The sequence below is a fragment of the Drosophila arizonae genome, chromosome 2 (genome assembly GCF_054131065.1).
Source record: "Drosophila arizonae isolate 15081-1271.41 chromosome 2, UAZ_ARI_1.0, whole genome shotgun sequence".
NCBI classification, from domain to species: Eukaryota; Metazoa; Arthropoda; class Insecta; order Diptera; family Drosophilidae; genus Drosophila; species Drosophila arizonae.
Genome location: NC_142922.1, coordinates 4253506 through 4268800, shown reverse-complemented (window position 1 = coordinate 4268800; position 15295 = coordinate 4253506). Strand labels below are relative to the sequence as shown.

The 15295-nt window shown below is 41.0% G+C and overlaps 1 protein-coding gene across 1 annotated transcript; it reads left to right on the top strand.

The window, feature by feature from the left end:
* The first annotated feature begins 45 nt into the window (after positions 1–45).
* Positions 46–15056, top strand: naz (nazgul). The gene is made up of 7 exons (XM_018016967.2): positions 46–295; positions 354–570; positions 639–1605; positions 3271–3920; positions 4058–4121; positions 13811–13957; positions 14302–15056. Exons 3-7 carry the CDS (start codon positions 1508–1510, stop codon positions 14462–14464), a joined length of 1122 nt encoding a protein of 373 aa, XP_017872456.1. The 5' UTR covers positions 46–295; positions 354–570; positions 639–1507; the 3' UTR covers positions 14465–15056.
* Positions 15057–15295: the final 239 nt, after the last annotated feature.

The following is a 15295-nucleotide window of genomic DNA, read 5'->3' as shown; positions in this document are numbered from 1 at the left end:
ACAGCGCATAAGCAATAGGCGCCATCAGCTATACGAGTAATGTAAAACGAAACAAAAACAAAACAAAAGCCGTTAAATAAACGAAATACAAAAATACAAACAATAAAATACAAACGAATTATTTTCAATTTCATTTTGCACTGCAAGCATCAATATGCGGGAGATGGAGCTGGAACTGGTTCGTATGCGCCTGGGACTCATTGGCCGTACAACATACGCTCAATTGAATAGCCGGAAATGAAATGCGAAAGACTGCAACAGCGGCTGATTGAATGCTCTGTCATTATAGGGGTCAGTAAGTAAATACATACAGATACATACATACATATGTATATATATTTATTTATATGTAGGGACTTGTATAGATTTAATTCAATTTGGACTAACAAAGGGTGGCACATGGGGAAAACTGTGCTGTGAGAATCAATGTTAATATAAGAAATTCATGACATAAATGTGTGTTAAGTTAGCTGCGCCTTCAGCTCACTTGGTACTGAAATGTTAAGTTAACTTAACTGCTATTGGCAAGAAATATACATAGATAATGCAAATGACAGTTATTCAGCTGTGGTAAGTACATCTAAGGCATGAACATTATTTAAAGAAAAGCAAGTAAAGTTCATTTGCATACCTCACAGCAAATGCTCTACTGTAAAGTCACTTAGCTAGCCTCCAGTGCCAGCAGCAGCCAGCTTAGCAGCATAAAGCAGCACTCAAGGAAGGCAGCCGTAATCGTCGCAGCCAAAACAGCTGTTAAATGTAATTAAAATTGGTGGCCAGCGCAGTCAAGAGCAACGCCCCCAGCTCACCCACTCGCCCACTTGCCCACAATGAATTAAATAAATTAATTTAGTTGACGGACGCAAAAGAATATGCAAACGTAAAATGTGTAAAACCGCAAACGAAAAAAAAAGATAAAAAAAAAGAAAAAAAGAAAAAAGCAAAAAGAAGTTAAAATCCAAATGAAATATGGAAAAACGCGTGTAAATGGCGAACGCGTTTTTTTCTTTTCAACACCAGAACTGGGGTAATTTTACACCTAACCTAAGAGCAGAGCGACAGGTGCTTAGCAACACTGGCAGCCCCCTCCAGTATTAGTGGCAACCACTTACACTCGCACTCGCCAGCATCTGGCGTCTCTGTCTAGCGCTCATTTAAATGCCGCGCAACAAGCATTTATGTAAATTGAAAATATGCCGAAACGGGACAGCAGCCATTTAAATTCAATTGTCAGCCGCATCTCGTGCCGCGCCATGGCAATGCGTAAGAGTGGGATGGAGGGGAATGGAAAGAGAATGCGAGAGCGCAAGCTGAGCGCTCTGCTGCTGCTTCCCGCTGTGGGTGCACGCAATCAGAATTTATATTTATTACGATTACCGTTCAGTCGCTGTTCGCAGCCGTTGCAGTGCAGATACCCATTTGTTCATCAATAATAAGCGTGCAGCGACAGTCTTCAAATTACACAGCGTCCACGCACACACACACACACACATATACATACAACGATATGGAACGCCTGCTGACCATATTTGAGAAGGCTGATCCCTTCTCCACCTGGTGGCCCACAATTGCAGCCGTGCTGGTTGGCGTTGTGATAACAGTGCGGTAAGTGAGGCGGTTATTGCGGGAGCAAACACAGCCACACACACACACACAGGGACAGGCACATACATACACACAATACAACACAATATCCAACACGAACGATAAGACACGGCCCACGGCAAAAAGTTTTCGCCGCGTCGCGACGCGTTGCCGGACACGTGCATATACATAACTGTCGCGGCGAAGAGAGTAAAGTAATAAAAAAAAAAAAAGCAGAAAAAACTCGCTGCACTCGAAACTTTTTAAGTGGATTTCATAAAGAGGGTCGCAAGTCGCAGCTAAGCCCCCGCTCAGACCCCCACCTCCTGGTGCTCCTGCTGCTTGCCTTCAGCGAACTCCGTGAAGCAGCGGGATAATGTGTAATATCTAAAGATTATTTTTGCGCGTTGCGCTTTTGAGGAGTGCACGCGGTTTTTGTGGCCTGTCCCCCCCATGCCACGCCCAGGTGCAGGTGTTTGGTTGAGAATGCGCTGGCAAGGACAATTGCGGGGGCATGGGGGCGTGTCAGTGAGCAATGTGCTACTGCAATCGCAATATGTACGAACAGGCAACTGACAACTGCGGCAAGTGCCAAAAGCTGCTGCTGCAAATATTTGTAAAGTGGATTTGCGCAAGTTGGCTAAAAGTAAATGCGTTGGCAAATGAATTCTGAAACGCTGCAAATACCGTCGAGCAGGTAAAACTAACCTAAAGTGCCAAATAACTGTCAGCCAATGAAGTGGAAGGTCTTAATGCCACCCAAGCAGACACACAGTCTGAACAACTTAAGCTTAGCCAATATTAGATCTATTTCGATATGATAGCACAAAACTAACTATAGTTTAATACTTATGTGTGTCTTATCAGTGTGAACAGAAAAATTAGACTTTGATTAGTTTATAATATATGCGAATGAAATGATTCCTTATCCCTCCAGCTTACCTTAAATACGTTTGAAATAGGTTTTAACAGTTCCCTGTTAATTCATTAGCAACAGCCCAACAGCAAATAACATAGCAATGTTAAATGAGAGCTTTAAGCCTAGATTGAGTAGTTCGACTGTTAATTCAACTGTGACTTAACAGTTCCCCGCTAATTCATTAGCAGCAGCCCAGCAGCAAATAACATAGCACTATTAAATGAGAGCTTTAAGCCGAGATTGAGGAATTCGACTGTTAAGTGAACTTTGAGGAGGGCTTTAACTAGCTAACATAACATAAGCTCTACTATTTATAGCCGTTATCAAAACGTAGTTTAAATGCTTGCTTTTAGTTAATTAATAACATAACAAATATATGGGTAATCAAAACAGTATACTTTGTTTAATATATGTTAATAATATGCATTGCTGTTTAATATAGCGTTAAAAAGTAGTTTAAGTCCTACAATTGTTGCCGCTTAGCTTGTTGAGCATTTTACGTAATTTTAAACTTAACAAATGTGAATTAGCATATGCTAATAGGAAGTACGATATTATTTACGCACCATCAATAAGCCAGAGGGACGAATGGAAAAAGAGGGAGAGAGAACGAGGGAGAGGGAGATAGTAAAATGCTCCAGTGAGCAGGCTTTAGACCACATGTTGGTTACACGGCATTACGGTTAAGTTTCCCACTTATACACACACGCACACACACTCACACACACATGTAGAGCTATATGTACTGTATGTTTCCCGCATTGCAGCACCATAATGAGCGGCCAGCGCTGCCCGAACGATAATCAAATCAAGGAGCAAATTGTTGTAGTTACCGGTGGCAGCAGCGGCATTGGCTTTGAGATAGCCAAAGCGCTGGCGGCACGTGGCGGTCGCATTATCCTTGCCTGCCGCAATCTGGCGGAAGGCGAACGTGCCGCATCAATTATTAAACGGGAGCTAGGCTGCCGCACGCCCACCTCCAGCGAGGACACCGTCAGCCCCGCCGAACGCTACTTCGTGGAGGCGCGCCACCTGGACCTCTGCTCGCTGCGCAGTGTGCATCAGTTCGCCGGCCAGCTGATGTCCGAGTTCGAACGCATCGATGTGCTGGTGAACAATGCGGGCATGGTATTTGGCGACACACGCACCACCACGCCGGATGGCTTCGAGCCGCACTGCCAGGTGAACTATTTAGGTCCGTTTCTGCTGACGCAGCTGCTGCTGCCGCATCTGCGACTGTCGGAGCAGGGCCGGATTATTTTTGTATCGGCGCACGCCCATCAGGCGGCCAAAATCGATTTCGACGATCCACTAAATGTGGGCACCTGGTCGGTGAAGTTCCATGCGCGCGACGCCTTCGCCCACTCCAAGCTGGCCGTCATTCTGGCCACGCGCTGGCTGGCCCGCGAGCTGAAAGGTAAGTGCTGGCCATCCGGGGGAATTCAATTATTTTTTGCACACGGAGCCCAGCTCAGCTTGGTAAATTACCGAAATGCTTAGCTCGAGCGGGCCGCTGAGTTTTTCATTTTTAATAACGCGCTGATTTCCCCGCAGATACCCCCATTACGGTCAACTGCTGCACGCCCGGACTGGTGAGAGGCACACGCCATCTGCGCAAGTAAGTGTAACCAAAACCAGGCCAGGCCGGGTCAAACCGAGTCCGGTCCGGCCAGGCCCGTAACTAAACGTAAATTGAAATCAAAACCGAAAAACCCACAAGTTGCACTCGCCATAAACTGCAAATGCAACTGCAACTGCAACTGCAACTCAATTTTTAAGCTCATTTCGCGGACGCGCTAAAAAACTTTTTCCACTTTTCATTTGGCTAAACGTGACCCGGTGTGGGCGTCGGGGTCAAATGTGGGCCAAGTGCCGAACGTGACCCGCCAGTTGGCATCGCATCAAAGGCCCAGGCTGAGGCCCAGGCTCAAGGCTCAAATGTAATTAAAGATTTCAAACGGAAAGCCCTGAGTGCTGCTCAGCCAAATGACCCTGACTTGATTGAAAGGCTGCTCTTACGTGCTTGATTTGCTCCAAACATAAATTGCAGTGCCTCAAAAACACATCTAACCTAGTTAACGTTTTTCCACAGAACTGGCTTTAAGGCACGGCGAACTCAAAGTCTTGAATATAATTAGGTCTGGGTTTATTCGTATTAGCCCATAGGGTGAAGAAACTGTGGCAATAAAATGTTATGTAGACTGCTAAGACAATGTGTTAACCGATGTTAACAGCATTGAGCTTACAGCAATGTTAACTTCATTTTCTTTATATTGAGCTGTGACCAGAAGGACGTAAGATTATTGTTATTGAAGTCGATTATTATCGATAATCACATTTTAAAACTAAATGGTTCTGCGTGTACTACAAGATGTTAATTCTATTCAAAATGGAGTCCATTGAGAAGTGTGGCCGATGTGGGAACGGACGGACGTACGGGCAGACGATTAGCTTGACTTCTTTTCGAAGAAACAAATAGATCCTGATTAAAAATATATACAGTATATATACTGCAAAAAGAACTAGCTGAGTTAATTTATTTCCTTTTTAGAAGGTATAAGAAATTTCAAAAAATGGAATAATTCAATGAAATAAAAAGTTTTAGTCCTCCATTTCAAGTCTACGCAGAGTTTAATAATCCGAAAACATAGTTTGCTCTGCCTTTAGATAGACAGATAGTGACATTTAAGATTGAATACCGCAAAGAGGGCAAAGCAAAGTGAAAAATCTATTAAATCGCTCGAGCTCGGCCCTCTGGCCAGTTCTGGCTCTCTGCTTTTCTCTCTCGCTAAAAGCGAAAGATCAACTGGATTTGGATGCACTAATTGATGCTATATACCGCTAACAAGGCGGACTAAATCTTTAAAAATCTTCTTGTTGACTGAAGCAGTTCTTTATCGCGGAACAGACGCCCGAGGGACAACCGCTGTGTTCACATCGTTTGCTTTTCCGCGAAACTGAACTTTACGTAAAAAAAGAGAGAAGGAAAGAAAACAACATGACTGTTGATACCCCTAAGCCAGACGCATCCTGCTCCTGTGCAGAGCTCGCGGCTGTAGCTCTTACGGGGTGCTATAAAGTCAGCTAGGGCGCATTAACCGACAGCTTTGCCTAGGGATTCGTTTTTGGCTGCCCTTACCCGCACCAAGAAAATAAGAATCGGTTGCATAATTTCAAATTTAGCTACTTTTTTGCTCCCCAGAGAGAGAGAGAGAGGGAGAGAGAGTAAGTGGCTCTCTGCCATTATTCCGAGCGAAATTATTTTTACAAGCGCTACAAAGGGTTTTCGAGCGTTGTCTAAACAAAAATCCATTAGGATAGCTGTCAAGGACAGCAACTGCATTAAACCGAGCAGAGAGCTGAATTAACAGAGCTGCGGCAAAAGGAGCTCCGATGACATAGGCTTAAAGGCAGCCCATGCAAATTGGTTGTCAGCCCCCCAGCAGAATTTCTATATAGCCCATCGTGCTGAGAGAGTGTGCGGGTATGTACGTACGTATGGACTATATAGGGGAGGAATATGAAAAAAGGAAATTTGCACAATACACAGAAAGGGACGTGCAAACACGACAAACAGTTGCAAATTACGAGCAGCACAAAATGACGACAAGCTGCAGCAGCAACACCAGCAGCAGCAGCAGCAAGAGCAGCAACAGCAACAGCAGCAACAACAACAACAACAACTGACAGCTGCAAACTAACTTACGTGTACTCATAGACCCCACAGGGCCTGCACTCTTCATCTTCCCTCCCCCCTACGTAGATAATCCAGCATCGAGTGGCATTTGCCACACACTCGAACATTCACACGCACACACACACACACATTTGCGATTGCTTATGCAACAAAAGTGAAACGCGATAATTAGAATGCCAAGCACGAGGCGCGACATGTTACGCTGGCCGGGCCAAGCTCTAAGCTTGGCCGAGCACTTGACAATTGCCTACAATTTCTTTGGGGCAGCAAAGAGAACTGCGGGTCCTAAGCTTTGCCCGGCCCCGGCGGATTTTGAGTTATGGCCCATTCGCGCACAGCTGACAGTTGTTGTTGGAGATGCTGCTGCTGTTGCTGTCAGTTATATATATTGCTGCTGCTGCTGTTGCTGTCATATATATTGCTGCTGCTGCTGTTATTGTTGTAGCTGTTGCCACGTGTATTGTTATTGATGTTGCTGATGATGCTGTTGTTGTTGTTATTGATGTTGCTGCTGTTATTAATGTAGCTGCTGCTGCTACAACTTTTTTGTTGCTGTTGTGTGTTGCTGTAGCTGCTGTTGATGTTGTTGATACTATGATTGTTGTTGCTGTATATTGTTGCTACTGTTGCTTTTGGTGTGGTCATTGCTGCTGTTGTTGCAAATGTTGCTGATGCTGATCCTGTTAAATTGCTGCTACTGTTGTCGTTGCTGCTGCTGGAGTGACCATTGCTGCTGATGTTGCTACTCATGTTGCTGCTGCATATTTTTGTTGCTGTTTCTGTAGATGTTGCTATTCATGTCGCCTATACGGCCATTGTTGCTATTGTTGTAGTTGATGCTACTATAAATGTTGCTGCTGTTGTTGCTGATGTTTCTTTAGTTGTTGCTGATGTTGTAGCTACTGCTGTTGCTGTCACTGTTGTTGCTGTTGCTGTTGCTATTGTTGCTGTGAATAGACATGCTCTCGATGCTGCTATTGTTGTTGTTGATTTGCTGGTTATTGCTGTTGCTCTTAATGCTTTTGCTGCAGGTGATTCCTGTTGTTGCTGCTATTCTCGTAGATGTTGCTCCTGTGACCGTATCTGCTGTTGCTGCTCTTCCTCCTGCTGCTATTGTTGCTGCGATGGCTATTGCTGTTGCTGCTGCTGTTGGTGTCGTTGTTCTTGTTGCTGCTCCTCTTGTTGCGGCAATTGTTTCTTTTTGCCAACGGCAGCGCTGTGTCAGCAAAAGCAAGTTCAAACGACAAGCGTATCCGACACTTTGCCACGCCCCAATTCTTGTCGCAGCCTGTACCCAGCCCCACACCCCACCTCCGCCCGCAAACATCTTTCATTGATGGCAACAATATTAATGCAAGATTTATTGATACTTCAGTTGGTCTTGCAATCGCAAATCTGCAACTTTTTGGCAGTTATAAATTAGTCATTGCCAAGCATTTTGATACGGAGCAAAATTCATTTTTCAACCAGCAAATCCAGTCACAATGGCTAACGCACAGAGCACAGTCAGCGCCAAAAGTTTGTCGACATATAGAGACAAATAAAAATTGTTGGACAATGTTCTATTTGGGATTCGCAAAGTTTTAAAATGACGCAATCGATATAGCTAATTATAACTTAGATCAATATTTGTTAATCTAAATAATCGTGCACTATATCGTATTGTTGTTATAGAAAAATATTCAGTTAATACTTTAATCATTAGATTATCTCTTCTTTGATTATCTTCAAAAATCAGCTACCTACAAAATTTTTAAGAAACCAAAGTTTGACAGCATATGGATAGATAATATACAATTGTTGTAAGTAATGCATTTCTAATTTTCCGGATATCTTATCTGAACTTAGCAAACATCCATCTTTAACATTATTTAGAAATATTTCTAAGGCTTTTTAAAATTACATATTTAAACATATCCTTTGTATTCATTCGCTTAGAAAAAATTCTTGAACTAATCTTTATTTTCAAGTAGATTTTATAAATGTATATAATATTTATATATAGATCTTGGAAATCAAGAGTATAAACACTTAAAAACATAAACATACATGAATTGTCTGCTAAGATTATTACAAAAAAAAAAAAAAAAAAAAAAAAGATAAAAACTCAATTAGAGAGGATTTATTGGGAATTTTTCACTTAAGGGAAAAAAATATTTAATTTGAAATATTTAAATAAATCTCAGATTTCGTCAATTTATAAAACATAGTTTATTGCCGTAAAGACGGCCTGTCAGAGTCACATTGCTCAGTCGTCAAAGAGTTAGTTTGATTTCATTTATCTGGACCAACATTTGACTTAACTTGGCTTATCAACTTTGCACCGAAATAAGCCAAATAAATGAGCGTAACAGATGTGTGTGCCAAGCCTGGAATAGTTGACAACTTTGCAGCTCGAGGACGATAGCAGCAGTCAGCAATGTTACGCAAATTAAATATAAACACACGCACACACACACACACGCATACACAGAGGCGTGCACCTGTTTGTTAGCATGCATCACAAATTACACAATTCAATAAAAATAATTGGAAACATATAGTGGAAGTGAAATACAGATGTATTTATAGTTGGCAATGTAATGGCATGCGGCATGCGGAATGTGGCATGTGGCAGGCGGGCATTTATGATATGCCACACACACACACACACACACACTCTCTCACACGTACAGGTAACAGCTGTCAGAAGCCACAAAAACATAATCCATCATAGACACAAAACAGTTATGTTCACATCGTACGTATGTATATGTGTCTTATTCGCTTGCCAATGGCAGCTGCCACATGGCCAGGCCGAAACATTGTTAACATGCGTCATTACAATTTGCAAATGCCTCATGCTGCTGCTGCTGCTGTTGCTGTTGCTGTTGTTGCTGCTGCAAGCTAGCTGCACAGTGAAACAAAAGATTGCCAAACAATGAAAGAAATCAAATGCCGGGCCAAGCGTACAAATCACTTGGACATGAAACGCAGCTCCTTGACAGCTCTGGCCAGGTCGCCGGAGGGGGGCGGTGTCAGTAGTGGCAATAGGCGCGTGGCACGTGATCCCGACACCAACAACAACAACAGCAGGAGCAACAAGAACTGGGCACCTTCACAGAGCCCTGGGGCTGCGGCAATAAAACAGCAAATGAACAGCGGAAGTAACATGAAGTGGACGTGTATGGAGCTGGCCTACAGTTCAGCTACATATGACTTGCCTAAGTGAACCTGTGTGTGTGTGTGTGTGTCTGACAGAGTGATAGTGTATGTGTGTGTCTTGCTTCCTTCACACAGATACAAGCACCTGGCAGACATTTACTTCCTGTGCACTGCGCTGCATGCAATTGCTGCCCACACGCTGCACTTCAACTCAGTTGCAGTTCCAGCTCCAGTTCCAGCTCCAGCTCTCATTTGTTATCGTTTGTAATTCTTTAAGCACCTCAGGCTGATTTCCTTTCCTTAAATTATGTACTTTGGCTGCACTTTCAATTCCTCTACAATGGTAGTTCCTGATCTAGTTCCACATTCAGCTTTTGTTCTAGCTCTAGGCCTATTATCAATCCTGGTTACGCAACATATGGGCTGTAATTGCATTGATTCCACTTATATTTTGAGTTTGTTTCAGCTCCATCTCTAATTGCATTTTCAGTTCCACTTCTTATTGTAATTTCAACTCTCACTTTAGTTTCAGTTGTAGCTGGAACTAGTTCCAAATATATTTCCTATGTCAGTTTGAACTAAATTTTTGTTTAGCTGGTGAGATTTAATTCCAATTCCGCTTCTAGCTTTACTTTTCAGTTCCAGGTCTCTTTTAGATAGTCTCCTTTGAATTGTTCCAGTTCCACGGTCTATTGCAGTAGCAGTTCTAATTTTAGTTTCAGTTCCACTTCTTATCCTAATTCCAACTCCAGCTCAAATTTAGTTTCCAGCTTTCATTATATTCTGAATCACTTCAATTTTAATGCTAGTTCAAATTTCAGTTCTAGTTACCGTTCTAGTTCCACTCACAGCTCAGCCCCAGTTTACATGTGCCACTGGCTATCAGTTCCATCTCAGCTCGTGTTCCAATTCCCGTTCCTGTCGTCGTTTTGTACATTTTGTGTACATGTTTTGGCTCTTGAAGAAGATTTTCTATTTACCGACTTTGTAGCGTCAAATTGAACTTTTGTTTTACTTTGCTTGCTCACACACACACACACACACACACACACATAAAACACACACAAGCACACATAACAGCAATAGCATCTTACATGGTATATTACTCAGTGACTTTCGTTGCTTTTATGATTGTCAGGCTTGTATCTGTTGAAACAGCTGTCAGCCTTGTATTGCATTTCACCCATTCCCATTCTCCGTATTATCGCCGCCCGCTCCTCAATGTGCGGTCAAGGCGCTCGCTGTGCACTGCCTGCCAGTCCCGCTGTCAGTCAGTCAATCTGGCACATTTTCGTGATAATTTATTAAAGTGCAACTGCGCTCGCCAAGTCGCCGAGATAAGTTTAGTTCCTGCAAATATTCTAGAAAATCAATTTCAGTTCAGTTGGTTCTCGCTTCATTTTTTATGTGAAATGGAAATGAATAAAATTTTACATATCTCAGTAATTGAAATAAGCTGAGCAGAACTGATGAATAAACATTTATTACTTGTTTTATAATCAGTATATCTACTCAGAGTTCATATATTCATATATGGTTTTCCCTACATTCAAGTCATTGAGTTATTTATGGTTTTCCTTTAGCTTATATCCTTTATCTATTTATGGATTTTTTGCTTTTTAAAAATTATAATCCCTGAATACTAATTGGCTTATAACTCCTTACCATTCATTTTAATCAGAACTTTTCTAATTAGCACAAAAAGGAAAATATTTATCAACAAGTTGTTGCATAACTTCATACTACTCGTGAATAAAAGTGAAACAAAAACAAAAAAAAAAAAAAACAAAAAACAAAAAATAAAATAAAATAAAATGAGATCCAAATTCACACACCCTAAAAAAACAGACCATCTTGCTTATAGACTTATTTTAGGAGTAGGTTAATAACCAAGACACTTCAGGGAATGATAATCCTAGCTCAAATAAGAAAAACATACTTAAAATATTTTTAGAGTCTGTTAAAAGTTAACCAACTCCAAGTCTTATATTATCCTAACTCTAAACTTGTGAAGTGATATATATTTTTTGGTCCTTCTATGAAGTTATTCAACAGTACTTCAAATTTTTTATTATAATATAGTTTAGCTTTAAATGCATCCTTTCACTACCCTAGATCCCTGTTCCTGCTGCTGCAATGCGTGGAAAAGCTCATCAAATGTTGCACAACTGCAGTAAAAACCAATATACTCCTATTCAGTTTATGAGCGCGTATAAAAAGTAACACGTTTAACTTTCTGTTTAATTAATGTATACGACTACGAAAATGTCTCTCTAAAAAGAACAACAATCACAACAACAACAACAACAACATCTAGCAACAGCCCGTAATTCCGACGCATTATCCATGGCAAAGTGGAAATTGTGATTTCCAAAAGTTCTGCGTGAACTCTTTCATTAAGCAGATGTGTGGATACCCTGCAGCCATTGGCGAGGCATTTAAATGCACTTATGTGTGTGCGTGTGTGTGTGTGTGTGTGTGTGTGTGTATGTGTGTGTGTGTGTGTGTATGTCTGTGTGTGCTTTTATATAGGGGCAAAGCATTCACATGCAATCAGCTGCACTTTGGGGTGGCTCGTTGCACGTGAACTTTGTCCGGCTTAGCGGTTCAGCCCGCACAGCTCGTCTAACCCTAGCGCTCTCCTAATGCGATTCACAAATCCATCCAAAGAATTAAAAGGGCAGCGTAGAGAGAGAGAGAGAGAGAGAGAGAGAGAGAGCGCGGGAGTAGGAGGTGTGGCATGGGCAGGAACTGTTGGTTGTGGCAAGGGCAACAAGCTTTAAAAAGCGTTGCATTGAATGAAACCATTTTCACTCTATGATAGGGCAAGCCACACAGCAGCAGGAGGCGAGGGAGGAGAGCAGAGGCAGAGGAAGCCAGGGCACACAGTGGAGGAGGTGGCAAGGGGTGCAGAGGAGGCAAGGGAAGCACTGCAGCCAGATAGACAGACGCAGGCACACACCGACACGCTTTTGTATGATCCGAGTGTGTGTGGGTGCGACTGTGTGTTTGTGTCTGTGTGAAATGAATGAAAATGAAAAGCAGTTAATGCTCAAGTCACGGAAAAAGCGTAAATGGAAAAGTTAAACGCATTAATTATTTATTTATCGTTTTATTATGTTCAAGTGTCGGTGAACCTGCGACCGTTGTGTGCGACCATTGGCAGCAGCAGCAGCAGCAGCAGCAAAAACAATAAAAACAACAACAACAACAACAACAAGCAAACAACAAAGACAGCTAAGCAAATTGAACGCGAGTTCGTAATCCTGCCTGAAAGGCATCTGCATAGTTTATATATATAAGCTATATATATATGTATATATAAGTTAAGCTCAGTGGGGACGACTATGAGTCACGTCAAAGTGTAGCATGCCCCAAAATATATTTTTTTATTCATTTTCTTCTTCTTCATCTTCGTTATTCTCTCTTTCTTTTAGCACAATTAAAAATGCCATTAGAAAGCAGTTGTTGAAGTTCTTGAAGTTGTGCAACTGAAACCCATTGTCGTAGATTTCATGACAGTCATATTTTCTTTTTTCTTGAGCCCCTCGATATTCATACTTCTTTGTTTCTTTGTTCTAGTTTCTTTTCTTTTCTTTTTTCAATTAATTTCTTTTTGGTAATCCAATTTTAATATTGATGGCAGTAAAAACTTTAAAACTTTTCTTTTATATTGCAACAGCTGTTCAGCTGTTCACAAACTTTCTTTAAATATCCCATTTTTACAAACACACAACTTTTAAATTCATGGGTCAGCTTTCAAGTTAATAACTAATTACTAAAGAATTCAAATAAAAATTGGGTGAATGCTTAAAATATATAGTGAGAGAAATGGTAAAAAATGAGGCCAATATATTAAGATCAAAAGTTAAGGAAGTAGATTATGAGTTAGGCAAATATAATATGAAATTGAAAATGATGGGTGTGAATACCATATTTCCCCATACATCATATTCGGTAGATCCTAATAGGAAACTCATAAGATCAAAGTCATATATGGGTAAAAAACTGTTTGGATATACTACAATATAAGCATGGAAAAGCCAGGATAATATTTATAAGTAAAAAAAAAATCATAAGTACAAGTAAAGCTATAAGCATAAGTATATAAATAATTTTAAGTATAGGCATTAATATTATGCTATATTATTTACTCCCACATTTCATATTTATATTCAATTTTCTATTTAACTTCTGATCATTGCTTTAATCATACAACGTTCCTCACTCACATTCCCATTCAAAATGAAAGCAAAATAACTAAATTTACCATGCTACTCTATGCCGTCTATATACTACAGAGTATCTCCAAGTCGACTACACTCTGTTTGGCTTTTAATTTTGCATTTTAATTACAATGGAAATGAAATTAAGCTAACTCTTGTTGCCTCTTTTAACTTTTGTTTCATTATCGCCCCCTTTTCTTTTTGTGTCCTTTTTTCCTTCGATGCGGGCAACACGCACAGCTCACCGCTAATGTCGGCCATTTGCGTCAAGGTGATCACCTACCCCTGGATGTGGCTATTCATGAAGAACGCCTGCGAGGGAGCCCAGTGCGCCATACGCCTGGCCACAGATCCGCAGCTGAAGCAAGTGACCGGCGAGTACTTCAAGTGAGTTGCCAAATACCGGAACCGGCTGATGCCGCATTAGCGCTATTTTCCTACACTTTTTATATCCGGGATTCCTTTCGAATTGTGTACAGTGGGTATATGCATTTTGGCTGGAAGTATGTAACAAACAGAAGGAAGTAAATGAGAAGTAAAGAGAGGAATGTGGATTTTTCGAGTAAAATCTCGTCTGTTCGTCTGTCTGCCTGAAACCGAAATCGATAAGACTAAAGATTAAAATTGAGGAAAGAAAAAAAAGATTTTCCAGGGTACTTTCAAGTCGGACACTACCGACTATGCCACGCGTACTTGTTCATTTTGTACCACGTTTCGCTGGCTACTTGCAGTGACTGCGAAATTGCGGCAAGCTCGGAGGCCGGCCAGGACAAGGAGTTGGCCAAGAGATTGTACATGCAGACCATGGAAACGCTCCAGCGCGTTACCAAGCTAACCGTCGACAAGGAGGCGTGCACCATGGCGACGCAGCTTCGACTGGAGTCCGGCAAGTGATTTATGTGCTGCACGCGGCCAGGCATACACGACGACGACGAGGACGACGACGACGTCTGCAACTTCCAACATCTATTTGCATTTGGCTTAACAATTGCCGCATTATCCAGCCAAGCAGCCAACCAGGCAGCCAGGCAACCAAACGAGCTCGGGCCACTTAGAGCCTGGCCCAGATTTAAGAGTCTTCAGCTGCGACTGCCTCTGCGTTTTACTCGTATAAAATATATGTAAATTTAATGTGCTAACTAAATTGCTGAGCTTCTGTTTTGCTTTTTAATTTATGACAAAAAATATATATATCTAAATTTATATATATATATACTGCGTGTGTATAGTTTAAGGAAGAACCAAGCACCCGTCAATAAATCAGAGATTTATCAGAAGCAACCAATTAGAAATTCACCATATGTTTGCTCCAAGTTTCTTGTCCTTTTGAATATTATTTACGAGAATTTATTCAAAGTTAAAAAAAAAGGTCTGCCTTATGCAAGTAAATTTATAACTTACTACATAAATCTGTCAGATAAACAAAAATTCCAATGATTGGAAATGCGCAAATTTGATATGATAATTTTACTCATGCTAGTCGTGAGCGCAAAATATTCAGGGCTAAAAATAGATAGATAGGAAATAAAAATAGATAAAGCATTTGCTTTTTGTTATTATTATTATTATTATTATTTTGTTATTATTATATAGACATTATTCATAGCATTAATCTTTTTAATCTGTTTATCAGCACTTGTTGATGCATTATCAATTTTATCAGCCCTATCAATAATTTTATACCATTATACGATTAAGATAGACACTATTATTATCAACATTATC